Raw genomic sequence first — 14008 nt, 5'->3', positions numbered from 1 at the left:
CTGTGTTTTGCCTCTGCTGTGGTCAGATGGCTGGATAGCAGGTTGGGTACAAATGAGGCCTGCTCCACTTGCCCTGACCTTGGCCCGAACTTACTCCCAGGACAATGAGGGAAGTCTCATCCTTGACTCGGGGCCATAAATCTCTGCCCAAGTCATGACTGGTAAATAGGTTAGGATGGTCTCTTGGCCTCTCGAGAAATGGAAGACCAGATAGAAGACTGAGTTTAAAGGAGCTCAGTGGAGATAGTAGACGCCTGCCCCATTGGTGGGTGGTTGGGTGCATTTGGACAGAAGGAATAGCTTCTAAGGTTCTACATCAGGACAGGACAACTAACTGGCAACAATTATATTCAAAATGTTTGTTCGTTTGTTTCTGTTACTTGATTTTGAGACAGGATCTCTTTATAAAGCCCAGGCGGACCTAGAACTCACATAAATCCTCCTGTCTCAGCCTGAGTGCTGGGATTACAGGCATTCATTACCCCTAGCTGGTCTGGGACTCACTATGTAAATCTGTAGGTTGATGTCTATATGCACATGAGGGCTGGCACAAGTTAAGGTGAGACCCGTAATTGGACAGTAAAAAGTAAGGCCGGGGGCTGGGGATTTAGCTCAGTGGTAGAGCGCTTGCCTAGGAAGTGCAAGGCCCTGGGTTCGGTCCCCAGCTCCGGGGGAAAAAAAAAAAAAAAAAAAGTAAGGCCGGGACAACGTTTTTTGTAAGGCAGAGTGGGGGAGGGAAAAGGGGAGGGGGGAGGGAAAAGGGGAGGGGAGGGGAGGGGAGGGGAGGGGAGGGGAGGGGAGGGGAGGGGAGGGGAGGGGAGGGGAGGGGGAGAGGGGAACCAAGATGGAGGCAGAGAAGGACGACCCAGATCCACGTGGTCTTAAATGGTCACAGGTAGTTATGAATATTTCTTAAGGGATAAGTTTTTATAGGTCAATTCATCTTATTTAGGTGGGCGGTTTATATCATTATCAATGGGCTCTGAGTTTATTGTGCGGGCGTTTTGTATAAATCTGATTGTTAAATTATAAACATCTGGTGTTTTGATCTTAACGGGTTGCTGGGAGTTGATACTATAGCCATTCGGGGCGGTTGCTGGGATCGTGGGCAGAGTCAGCAGCAGAGAGCTGCGAGAAGACAACTGCCCTGGGACCAGAGCAGGTCACAGAGCCGCGGGGGACCAGCCGCTGCTAGAACCTCCGGAGTCCTGATTTTACCAGGTTGCTGGGAGTGTGAGCAAAGTTTGAGGCAGAGAGCCAGTTAGGAGAGGGCAGCCACCGCAGGCCGCTAGCATCAGGGGCAGAGAGACCGCCGGGGGGGGGGGGGGGGGGACAGAGAATAGTTGGGGGTAGCGTGGCATGGTGCCCTAGAACAGGCCGCCGCTGATTCCATGTGGCTCGACGATGCCGGCTAGAGAGGATATGAGGGTATTTTTAAAATTTACAGCAATATAAATCACGATGGCCTTGAACTCATAATATTCTAGAACTCCCTCTAGAATAAAAGGAACGCACCACCACTTCCTATCTGATAAGGTAGTAAGAGGACGATGGGAGCAAAATTACGTAGGCCAGGCTCCGTCACATCAACATGAGGTTCTGGAAAAACTTCTCTGCAAATCACTCTCCTCTCCCCTCCCTACTTCCGTTTTTCTGAGGTTTCTGGGGGAATCATTATATAGCCCAGGCTGACTCAACAATCCTGCTGGCTTGGGTTTGTTTGGTTTTTTTGTCTTACTTTCTTTCTGGTTTAATTTTTGGTTTTTGGTGTTCGAAAACAGTTTCTCTGTGTAGCCCTTGGCTCTCCTGGAACTCATTCTGCAGACCAGGCTGTCATCAAACTCGTGAAGATCCACCAAGATCCACCTGCCTGTGCCTCGGGCGTGCTGGGATTAAAGGCGTGTGTGGCTGCCGCCACCGCCTGGTTTCTCTGTCTCGTTTCAGTGCTGAGGTTACAGGCACGAGCTACCAGACCTTACTAAAGCAAAGTTCATTTCTAGAGTAAATTTAAAGACTACAGTAAGCCCTTCTGCTCTGCTTTGTGGGCGTGTTTGTTTGTTTGTTTTAAATTTGGAGCAGAGACAGACCATCTCTAAGGAGTCCTGTCTAGACAACAATAAGGACGATGGCATCAGAACAGTCAAGAGAAAAAGTTGTTTGACTCTGAGAAAAGAGAACTCAGGAAGAGGAAGACAAAGCAAAACCAGGCTGGTCATCTGTGCAAACCTTCCTGTCTTTTTTTTTTCCCCTTAAGATTTATTTATTTATTTAGTGTATGTGACTCAGACACACCAGACGAGGGCACCAGGTCTCATTACAGATGATTGTGAGCCACCATGTGGGTGCTGGGAATTGAACTCAGGACCTCTGGAAGAGCAGACAGTACTCTTACCTGCTGAGCCATCTCTCCAGCCCCTTACTACTTCTGGAATGACGAGATTAAGTGTCCTGCCTGTCATGAACGGTGGAGTGATGGAACTGCCCAATCATAGGAAAATCCATGTTCGTGGGAGCAAATAAGCCACGGCAACCCTAATTTCTTTCAACTGTCCCCAAAAGTCTAAAACACAAACCTGCATCTTGTAGCAAACCCTTCCTAATACCATCGCTTTTATATAGCACTGGCTAGCCTGGAACTCACTTCTAGTCCCAAACAGAGATCCACCTGCCTCTGTCTCCCAAGTGCTGGCATTAAAGGCGTGGGCTATAGTTCCCTGTGGATTTTGCTGTTCTCTTGCTGGAATAAACAGCAGCATTAGAGGTATGTTCTTAGTGCTCTTTGTCTGGAGAACATTGACAGTACAAAGAAGTCTGTACTGTTCTGTTCTCGAACTAGCTCCTGGGTGAGCTCTCACAGGCTCTGAGTTCTCTTTTGGTTGGTGTTACCAAAGAACCCTAGTGAAACAAGCTTCTCCTTGAGACCAGCCATGACCCCAAAAGACAGGGATTCAAAAGGGCCAGGGTGGCTTTTCCGCCTCAGCCACTGCCCCGCACTCCCCTTATAGCTGTCCTCATAATGTTATATGTTGAGAAGGCTTTGCCTCTAAAGGAGAAAGTATAGATTGACATCTATAGATCCTATATGGCTTCTCCCTTCCACTAGGCTTACGAGATGTTACATCATCCATTATAGAAGAACTTATAAGTTTCCATGATCATACACTAATAATTGTGTTCCTTATTAGCTCCTTAGTACTTCATATCATCGTGCTTATACTAACGACTGAAGTACTCATACAAGTACAGTGGATGCCCAAGAAATTGAAACGATCTGAACAACTCTACCAGCTGTAATTCTTATTCTTTTTTTTTTTTCTTTTTTCTTTTTTTCAGAGGGGATTTAGCTCAGTGGTAGAGTGCTTGCCTAGCAAGCGCAAGGCCCTGGGTTCTGTCCCCAGCTCCGAAAAAAAAAAGAAAAGAAAAAAAAAAAAGCCCCAAACTAACAGTAAAAACTACAGAACATCAAAATGATATTGGAACTACAAATATACTGATTACGGAGACCTATATATTCATATATAATCCCAGTAAATGACTTAGCACCAGGTGGACTTCTCCTGTTAGCAGTGGATAGCTGGATTGTATTACAGAGATACAAGATATCTGGTCTGAGGATGTTCTTCACTCATGAGCTGTTCCCTCACTAGGACTTTAAAATGACGCAATTCCAGGACGCCTAAACCAAGCCACGGTAACATCTCCCAAGTGTACTCTAGGGACATTGCTCAGAAATCTAATCACAGATCTAATCACAGCTTCAAACCAACTGTACTTGAAATAGTGCCTCTAAAACAGTTTGAAAATTGGTCTATTTCTATAATCTAAACTCACTTCAAAGCTTAGAGTATTAACCTTTTAGGTTAAAGTTAGAGCGTAATAATGAAATGCCACAACGAGATCCATTCACAGGACTTATTACCATCCTATCCTCAGCAACTACATTACTTTATTCCGATTGAGATTCTCCTTACAAGTTTCCCCTACATCCCTCTTTCAAAAACCTTAAAATCATTAAAAACTGAAAATCCTTGAGGATGAAAATGAGCAAAAATCTCTGCCTCTTTCATTCCCCTACAATAATATTACCAATCATTATCGTGTTTCCCTCAATTCTATTTCCTTCCTCAAAATGTTTAATTAATAACCACTTATACTCATTTCAACAATGACTAATTAAACTTATCATAAAATAAATACTAATTCAAATATCCAAAGGACAAGTATGATCTCTAATCGTCGTCTCCCTTACTATATTTACTGCGTCGACAAACCACCTGAACCTCCCTCCTCACGTTCTAAAATCTAGGCACAGCAATTTCATTATGAGCCAGAGCTGTGATCTCAGGATTCCAGCACAAACTCTTTAGCCCTCCTCCTCCCCCAAGGAGCTCTAGCTCATTAATTCCTTTTGCTTGTTATCACAGAAACCATCAGCCTATTTATTCAGCCAATAGTGCTAACGGTTCCTGACACAGCTAGCATCACTGCAGGACACCTATTCATACGCCTACTCAGTGCCACCTTAGTATTAACTAAGTTATTAATAAGCATCAGCCCACCAACTTCCACAGTGGCATTCACTATTCTAGTACTGCTTACAATTCTAGAATTTGCCTTAACCCTAATTCAAGTCTGCATTTTTACTGCCTTGGCCCTATTTACATGATAACACACAGGGACCCACCAGCCACTCAGCATGTCCGTAGTCAACCCGAGTTCATGATTACAGGTGATAGAACCAGGTCTTGTAGGGGGGTCAGGTTCTCTAAGATCGAGTCTGAACCCAAAATATTTGTCCTCACATTCCCACCTATATGAGGATAGACTCAACCTCCCAACCTATAAGTCAGCCCCAATTAAATGCTGTCCTTCATGAGTTGCCTTGGTCATGGTGTCTGTTCAGAGCAGTAAAGCCCTAAGACAGCTACTAAACAGAAATGAGTTAAACAGAATAAATCACTTTGTATTATTTCTGTAATAATAATAATTTTTTAAAAAATATCCAAGACAGGCTTCTTTGGAAAAGAGTTTATTTTGGCTCATCGTGCTAGCCTTCTGGTCGGCAGAGTGTCAAGGTGGCACAGAGCTTCATATAGCAAGAGACAGTGAAAGTACATGTGTACAAATGTCTTCTCACTTTATACATCCATGAGAATGTGCCCACAGAGGTTTATGCTCATAATCCCACCACTTGGCAGGCCAAGGAAAAATTACTGTAAATCTGAGGCCAGCCTGGGCTACAAAGTGAGTTCTAGGCCAGTATTTTCTAGAATGAGATCTGGTCTCAAAAACAGGAAAATAAAACCCTAGGGTGTGGAGAGAGGGCTCAGCATTTAAGAGTACCTGCTGCTCTTAACCAGGACCTGGGTTCAGTCCCCAGTACCACATACCAACACACACGATTAATCCCAGCACTCAGGAGGCAGAGGCAGGTAGATCTCCATGAGTTCAAGTCAGCCTGATCTACATAGGACTTCTAGGCATCTAGTGAGTTCCAAGCCAGCCAAGACTACATAGTGAGACTCTGTCTCAAAATCGAACAACAACAACAACAAAAAAGGCGAAATGGATAAATTAAACCCACCAGGATCCAATCATGAGGGCTCTACTCTGATCTAAATGTTTTGCTGGATCTCAGTCACTTCCCAAAGACACCACCTTTAAACCCTAAAATCATATTGTAACCTACCCTCTTAGTCATATTTTTTGTTTTGTTTTTCTGAGGCAAGGTCTCATGTAGCCCGGGCTGACCTTAAATTCATTAGGTAACGAGGATGACCTTGAACTTCTGAACCTCCTGCTTCCACCTCGGGAGCTCTGGAATTGCAGGTGTAACATGCTGGCTCTTGATATTATCAAGTGATTTTATGAGTCAAATTTTTGTATGACTTCAGGGATATAAGACGCATTCAAACCACAGCACATGCCTAACAAGAGAGCGATGGACAGAAATGATGAATAAATTGGCATGGACTCAGTAAAGCAAAAGGATGGGCAGGGGGCAGAACGCCGGTGGATGAGAAACCAGTAAGTCATGACAAGTATGTAGGACACATTTCTAAAATAAACTGGTTTCCAGACTATGTCAGCAGGTTGGCCTCAGACTCGCAGCGATCCACCTGCCTCTGCCTCCCAAGTGCTGGGATTAAAGGCATGGGCTACCGCTGCCTCACTAGGTATTCACTCTTTAAAAAATAAAGTAAATGGGGCTGGGGATTTAGCTCAGTGGTAGAACGCTTACCTAGGAAGCGCAAGGCCCTGGGTTCGGTCCCCAGCTCCGAAAAAAAAGAACCAAAAAAAAAAAAAAAAAAAAAGTAAAAATTGTCTCGTGTGTGTGTGTGTGTGTGTGTGTGTGTGTGTGTGTGTGTGTGTGTGTTTGCCTGCATGCAAGTCGGTGTGTCACAGTGCCCGCGGATGCTAGAAGAGGGAGTTGGGTCTCTCAGGAACTGGAGTCACAACAGTTGTTAGTTGCCGTGTGGGTGATGGGAATTGAATCCATATCCTATAGAACAGCCAGTGCGATCAATCAGGGAGCCGTCTCTCCAGCCTCTAGAAATGTTTCCTCCTCTAGGCAGTTTGACTCCCTGTGGTTGCCTGACCCCCGATACTGCTCAGGTAACGACATCTGGGGAAAATAACCCATGTCAACAGCTAAAACAGTGGTTCTTTCTTCTCTAGACTAAGTCATATAAAAATATGACTAAGAGGGTAGATTACAATATGATTTTAGACTTTCTTCTCTAGCTGTAAAAATGAGGAACTATTTTGTAAGACTCCTAAAGATCCTCCCAGTCCTCAGCTTCTACATCTTCAGCACGATGAGCTGAAATTGGCTTTCATGGTGAGGTCTGGGCTTAATCCAAATGGCCCCCAGGTGTTGTGTTTGGCATCATGTTGGAAAAGACTGAGAAGCCATGAGGATCATGGAAGACCTTGTGGTAGAGTGTACTAGATCTGAGTTTATCCTATCATAATGAAGTTTTGGTACAACTAAGGAAGGGGCAAGACACTGAGCAGAAGGAAGCAGGTGTCATATATGATTACTCCAAAGACAACCTCCCTGTCATTCACTAATTACCCCCCTATTTCAGCGGTTCTTATCCTATTCCTGTAGCTCTTTAATACAATTCTTCATGTTGTGGTGACCTCCCCAACCATAAAGTTATTTTCGTTGCTACTTCATAACTATAATTTTGCTGCTGTTATCAATTGTGTCTTCTGTGTCTTAGGCAACCCCTGAGAAAGGATCTTTTGACACACACTTCCCAAGAGAATCAGAACCCAGAGAGGTTGAGAACCACTGCCGAATTTCAGCCAATTGTGGGAATCACCTGAGTGAATTCTAACTCCACACCCCACCAGAAATATTGATGAGGGATATCTCAAGATAAACGAATTTTTCACTTGTAGTTTGTCTTAACATTGTGTCATCGGGTGAATTTTTTATTTTGTTTTCTGGAGGCAGAAGACAAAGTCCCATGTAACCCAAGGCTGGCCTCGAAGCTGTAACCAAAGCTGAGGATGAACTGATTCTCCTGACCCCAAGTGCTGGAATGACAGGCAGGCCACTAGCCAGGCCTGAAAGAACGGTTTTGAAAAGGGTACACGATGTGCTCAAAAGAATGCCTGGTTATGAAATGGCGACCCTTATATATACCCGCTGTACTAGTGTGCCACTTCCCGAGTGGTTAATTCACAATTTTGGCCCATCCTAACTAGGACGCTAATAAAACGAGCAAAACCCATGTCCCTCACACAAAGATGACGTCAACGCTTGCGCCCTCTGGGAAGGAGGCGGGGCGACGTCACCGCGCGCTCTACGTGACGTCACTTCCGCTCCCGCCACTCCTGGAGTGGTTTCCGCTGCTTTTTCTGCGCGACGTTTCTGTCTGTCTGAGGTGGGCTGTTGTGAAGTCTCGGTGAGGCCTGCGCACCGAAGCCATGGTGAGTGAGTGCGTCGGGCCGCAAGCGCGGGGAGCGCGGGATGCGAGCCCTGTTCGCTCCGTCTTGTGGGAGGCGTAGCGTGTGCGACATGTCGCCCGTCCCGCGATGGCCGACCTCCGGGCCCGGGGTTAGAACTCGGGCGGCCGCGGGGTCGTTCCAGGGGCGGCAGAGTCGAGAACCCTGGTAGCGGGAGGGCCCGGGTCGGTGAGGCCTGGTCCGCTTTGAAGCAGTGGGCGTGGCCAAAGTTGGGGTAGTGAGGAGAGGCATGGTGCAGCGTCTGAGATGACCGCTCCACGTGGGCAGGTGGAAGTGTATGGAAAATCCATTCCTTTCGCCTTTCTTTTCTTTTTCTCTTTACTTTTTCTTTAATCATTGGACGATGAGGTGAAATCACGGGATGCGAGTCACCTCTTTCCCACTCCCGGGGTTGAGGAAGAGTATCTCCGTGGGGTTTGCAGCCAGTGTCTGCCGGGAGCTATCAAGGTTAGGGAATTCAGGATCCAGTGTCTGCCGGGAAATATTAAGGATTAGGAAGTTTAGGGATACTTTTGTTTTTACGACTCAATAGGTATCCCTGATTGGCCTGGAACTCTGTAGACCAAGCTGGCCTTGAACTCGCAAAGCTCTGTCTGCCTTTCGAGTGTTGGGATTAAAGGCGCACCACTCACGCCCTCGCGATGAGGGATTTTTTTTCCCTTCTTTTTTTTTTTTTTTTTTTTTTTTAAATTTCGGGGTCAAATGGAATGTGAAGTGATCCCAGGAAAGTCTCCCACCCTGAAACTGAGGCTTCAGAAATCGGAGGTCCTGGTAGCACCACGTGGGATGATAATGCTGGAGCGTCTCCATTTTCTAATCTTGTAGTGGGTTCCGGATGGAATTTCCTGTTGTAACTAGTTTTGCTGAGCCCGGTGAGAGAGCCTCTAAGCTAATGTCAAATCAGTGAAAAGTTTTGAAGTCCGGTGCTCTTGGTGAACTCTGCAGAAGTTTGTGTGGGCTGGGAAATGGGGACAAGGAGTTGCTTGTAATACTCGGGAGTACAAACAGGCATCCCTCAAGGACGGGCAAGTTCTGTCTTTGGACATGAGATCTCCCTGCCTCGGCCTCCACAATGCTGGGATTACAGGAGTGTGCCACTGCACCAAGGCTGCTCGGTCATTCTTGGAGCCTCGTGATTAGAGCAGGAGGCTGTTGCCATAGCTAATGTACTGTCTGCCGCAACGTTTGTGTAATACACAAAACTAGAAGGTGTGTTATAATAAATATCAGCAGGAACATCAGCAAGTGCACACTGTTAGGCAGCACTGACTGCAGCCCTAGCACAGTTGACGAGTTTACAACATTAATAAGGTGGTGTGCTTCAGGCTGCTAGTGTCACTGGCCTTTTTCAGCTCTGTTGGGATTTTATGTCAATTTCAGGTTATGTGTGGCTGTATTTGCCAAATAAGATCTTGTGTGTTTCACTGTCAGGTAAACAAGGAGACCAAATTGATGTGGCTAGGAATTTAAGTTGCTATCCTGGGCATTATAGCCAGCCTTGTCTCCAAAGAGTGTGGGCTGATGAACATAGAGGTCAGTGCTTGTCTAGCACGATCAAGGCCATGAATTCAATTTCTGACATCACAGAAAAAATTTACAAAATTAAATAGTCTGTTGAATTGTTTTCTAACATTTGAGGCCTTCGAGGGCAAAGCTAGGCATGTATTTGCAGTTTTGATTACTTGAGAGTAATGATTTGATTGAGCACAGGAATTCAGAGCCAGCCTGGGCAATCTAGCAAATTTCTTTAGTGGGAGAAAAAGAATAAAGAAGTAAATAAATTCAAGCCAGTAGACGGGATAATAGTGCAAACCGGTAATAAATTTAAAGAAAAGAAACAGGTGAGACTAGAAGACACAGAGTGAAGATTTGAACCCAGTATGTTAATATATAAATAAAAATACAGAGTTTAGACGTTCCATTTCTTCGTGCTGTAAAGTGCTTTTATTTCCAGTATAATTTGGTAGTTTTCTTTTTGGGGTATTTTAAGCCAGGTTCACTGTGTCCCTGGCTGGCCTAACATTTGTATAGACCTCCTCCCCAGTGCCAGGACTACACTAGTGTACCACTGCGCTCCACCAGTGGTTTTTGTAAGACTTTGTCAATTTCTATAACAAATGTTAAACTCAGTAGCTGCTAGTAATAGATAAGAAAACTTGGTGGGATGCACGTCCCTTTCCTTAGAAGTTAATCTCAGAGCCTGAACATACGCACACCCTTTGTTTGCTTTTTAGATATTTTTTTTTTTTTGAAACAGTCTTGTGTAGTCCTGGTTGTCCTAGAACTCAGCCTGTAAAACAGTGACCTCAAACTTAGAAACCTTCCTGCCTCTGCCTCCTGAGTGCTTGGATTACAGGCATGCATCACCGCTGCCCACTGAGTCATACACACACTCACACGCGTGCATACTTAGATAAAATTAAAGGATATTTTAAATAATCATGTGGTTGTATATTAATTCACACAGATAAAATTAATTCAAATTAACTTTTGAGTGTGATACTGTAAACTGGTCCGCTGTGACAAGGAACCTGGTCAGTTTGGTGGTAGACATGGTTGCTTCCATGGGCTTATTGATTATCAGTTTGCTAAGATAAAACTAGATGGTAGGAGTCCATATATGATCACTTTTGCCCTTTGAGTCCAGAAGGGGGCATTTCTGTCTTAGTTGGTTTCTTTGTTGCATTGCTAGGGCCTGATGTTTTGGGTGTTAGTTTCCTTGACACAGGGTTCTTTGTGTAGTCTTGGCTGTCCTGGAATTCACTCTATAGACTCCAGGCTGGCCTTGAACTCAACAGATCTGCTTTCCAAGCATTGGGATTAAAGTTGTGTGTCATCACTACCTGTCTAGAGGTCTCCCTGGGTCTCCAGCATGCACATATGTGTCGGTCACAGGTGTGTGACCAAACTGTCCATTGTCTTAGTTGTTGATAACTATTTTTTAATTTATCTGAAACAGCTTCTGGTCCAGTTTGACTCTTTTGTTTCTCTGTAGACGGAGGCTGATGTGAACCCAAAGGCCTATCCCCTCGCAGATGCCCACCTCACCAAGAAGCTGCTGGACCTTGTTCAGCAGTCGTGTAACTACAAGCAGCTTCGGAAAGGAGCCAATGAAGGTGAGACAACCACTGGGTGATGGTGGGGTGCTGAAGGTTCCCGTTTTCAGCGGGTCTCCTGAGTATCTGGTTTGGACTGGATTTGGGACTATTTCTTCCACTTTCTTCTGTTTTAGTTTGTGGAGATGGGTCTTGCTGTATTCCCAGGGTAGCCTCAAACTCCCAACCAAGCGTTCCTCCTACTTCAAACCTCAGTGCTAAGGTGCCTGTGCATCCCAGAAGTTTTCTACTGACCAATGAAAGGCGGTTTGGCATTGAGTTTAAGTTGTGCTGCTTTTCAAAAGAAAGGCATTTTAATGCTTTCAGTCTCTGACATTGTGGGATCCATGAATTTCAGTGGTTCTCAGATATATCTCCTGCTTTTGTGTGTGTGGAGAGAGGATGAGTTGCAGAGTGGGAGCAGGCTGAGGAGTTTTGTGCTTTTGTTTGTTTTGGGAAAGGTTTGTGACAAGCTGACCTCACACATTTACTGAGTAGCCTGGTCCTCCGTCTCTGAAATGCTGGCATTACAGATGTGTACAGATGCTTGGCTGTGGTTTTGTTTGTTGAATGAACAATTTTTCAGTGAAGAAACCCAGAGAAGATAAAAGCGAGTAGTTTTCTGTGGAAGGAGCTATTTTTGTTTTGAAGATACTAATTAATTAAATACCATGTTTACCATTTTTGAGATTTTAGGGAACGATGAAAAATGGAGATGTTTACCTTTGTAGTCGGCAGAAGACAGAGCGAAGCCCTTCCATGGCTCCTCCATTCTTGGGGTTCATATTGCAGTGCAGGAAGGTGTGGGTTGTGTGTCTAGTAGTCAGTCTGTCAAGGAGAATGGAGGTGTCCGGGATCTTTTTGGATTGAGTCTTCTGAGGAAGTGACGTGAACAGAGAACTGAGGCCCTGGTGACAGGTTAAAGCTACAGAAGGATCACCTTGTGCTGATAGGTCCTAAGGGAGAAGCTGTTAGGGCTGAGCGGGTAAGAGATGGTGGTGATTTGGAGAAGTGTGGTATTAAAAGAAGTGACCAGATGGGGGTTTAGGAGAGACATTGAGGGTTGAGTAATAGGTCAGTGTTGGGTGCCATATTGTCTATCAGGGCCGCTCCAAGCAGAAACTTGCTGTTCTTAAGCTTTCTGTTTTCGAGACAGAGTCTCAGTATGTGGCTTTGGCTGTCCTGGAATTCACTGTCTAGTGTTGGCCTCACTGTTAGGGTTAAACGCATGTCACACCCACCTGGCTTTCCTAAGCGCTTGCCTGTTTCAGTGCACCTGTTACATTTTCCTTGCTTTGTTGTGGCTGCTCTCACCAAACCCCATGTCAACTATTGGCTACATGTCCTATCTCCACAGCCACCAAAACCCTCAACAGAGGCATCTCTGAGTTCATTGTGATGGCAGCAGACGCTGAGCCCTTGGAGATCATCCTGCACCTCCCTCTGCTGTGTGAAGACAAGAATGTCCCCTATGTATTTGTACGCTCCAAGCAGGCTTTAGGACGGGCCTGTGGAGTCTCCAGGCCGGTCATCGCCTGTTCTGTAACCATCAAAGAAGGCTCTCAACTAAAGCAGCAGATCCAATCCATTCAGCAGTCTATTGAGCGGCTCCTGGTGTAGGCCGTGGCCTCTGCCCTCTCCTATCTCCTCCCTCCCTGAGTTTGTGTATCATGTCTGTTAGCGTGTACTGTTTTCAGCCAGTTTCTATTATATTGTGCTACATCTGATTTTGTATTTTTATCTTTGTCTGAACAGGGTTGTTTTTCACCATCTCCTCGTCCTCTTCTACCATTTTTTAGTTTCCCTTTTTAATTGAAATGATAGCTAAGACAGGTGAAAGGCAGAACGTCACCATTTAGCAACAAGAAGAACCAGGAGAAACTTACGCCAGGGATAGTAGATATTTACTGGTCCCTTGTGCTTTTGATGTAAGATCTCTCTAAATGCTACTGTGACTGAGGAACTTTCTTTGGGTAGCAGTCCCTCCCACCCCTTATCATTTGAAAAAAATTTGATAATGTTAGGCCTATTGTCCAGGTGCCATTTATTAATGTCCTATGTGTTTTTGACGTGTGTAACCTTATATTCTCCCATATCTGAGGCAATAACAGCTCAAAGGGATTCTGGGGAAATCATGGCTGTTTGGCTGGAGCGTACAGCAGAGACAGTGCTAGCAGGAAACAGCCTCTCCTTGGTAAATGGGGAGTTCTTGTGGAGCCCTCATCCTCCTCCTCCCACAACAAGGTCGGGTGTATTCTCCCTCCATGAAGAAAGTGATTACATGTTCACTGTCGAGCAGCCTAATAAATATGTTGATATTTCGTTTTAAATGAAGTGTGGCAGCTGTGCCTGGTTTTCAGTCTTATCAGCTCATATTTTAAATAAATGCTTAGCATTTCTAGGTAACATGGGATGGGGGAAATTTTAACAATCTGGGTATATACACCAGGTTGGCCTGAACTCTCAAGAGATCCCCTGCCCTCCTCTAAGAAAAACCACTATTGTGCTTTGATGTGTTTGTGTTGGGTATCAAGCCAGGACTCTTTACTATCCCCAGCCTAGCTGTTGTTTCATTTGGTCCCCCTGCAAGAGCTAGCTTCTACCACTGAGCTCTCTCCCCAATTTAACTCTTCTCCTCCCACTGAGCTCTAGACTAAGAGGCCTTGTGAAGCTGTCACTTATCAGTGACTTGGTAGTTTAAAATTCTCTTATGTAGACTGCCGTTGGAGGGTTACCACTCTAGGAGTTCCTAACACAACCAACAATTGGCTAATTCCAGACAAATTGGTTAATTCACACAGACCGCCCTGTTAGTGTAAGGATAGTGTACTTGGTGACATCACTGGCCTCTGCACACTAGATGGCAGTAGCATCCCATCTCCACTCCCAACCAGGATGATTCTACATTAACCAAAGTTGCCCAGGGAACATAA

At 45.1% G+C, this 14008-nt stretch overlaps 1 protein-coding gene across 1 annotated transcript; it reads left to right on the top strand.

Moving 5' to 3' along the window:
* The first annotated feature begins 7814 nt into the window (after window positions 1-7814).
* Snu13 (small nuclear ribonucleoprotein 13) lies at window positions 7815-13409 on the top strand. The gene is given in 3 exon segments (NM_212515.3): window positions 7815-7944; window positions 10976-11096; window positions 12433-13409. Coding segments are annotated over 3 exon segments (387 nt in total). The 5' UTR covers window positions 7815-7941; the 3' UTR covers window positions 12696-13409.
* The last annotated feature ends 599 nt before the right edge of the window (window positions 13410-14008 follow it).

This window comes from Rattus norvegicus, chromosome 7 (assembly GCF_021556685.1).
Source record: "Rattus norvegicus strain SHRSP/BbbUtx chromosome 7, alternate assembly SHRSP_T2T, whole genome shotgun sequence".
NCBI lineage: Eukaryota > Metazoa > Chordata > Mammalia > Rodentia > Muridae > Rattus > Rattus norvegicus.
Note: the sequence above shows the minus strand (reverse complement) of the source record. Positions and strands in the feature narration are given on the sequence as shown.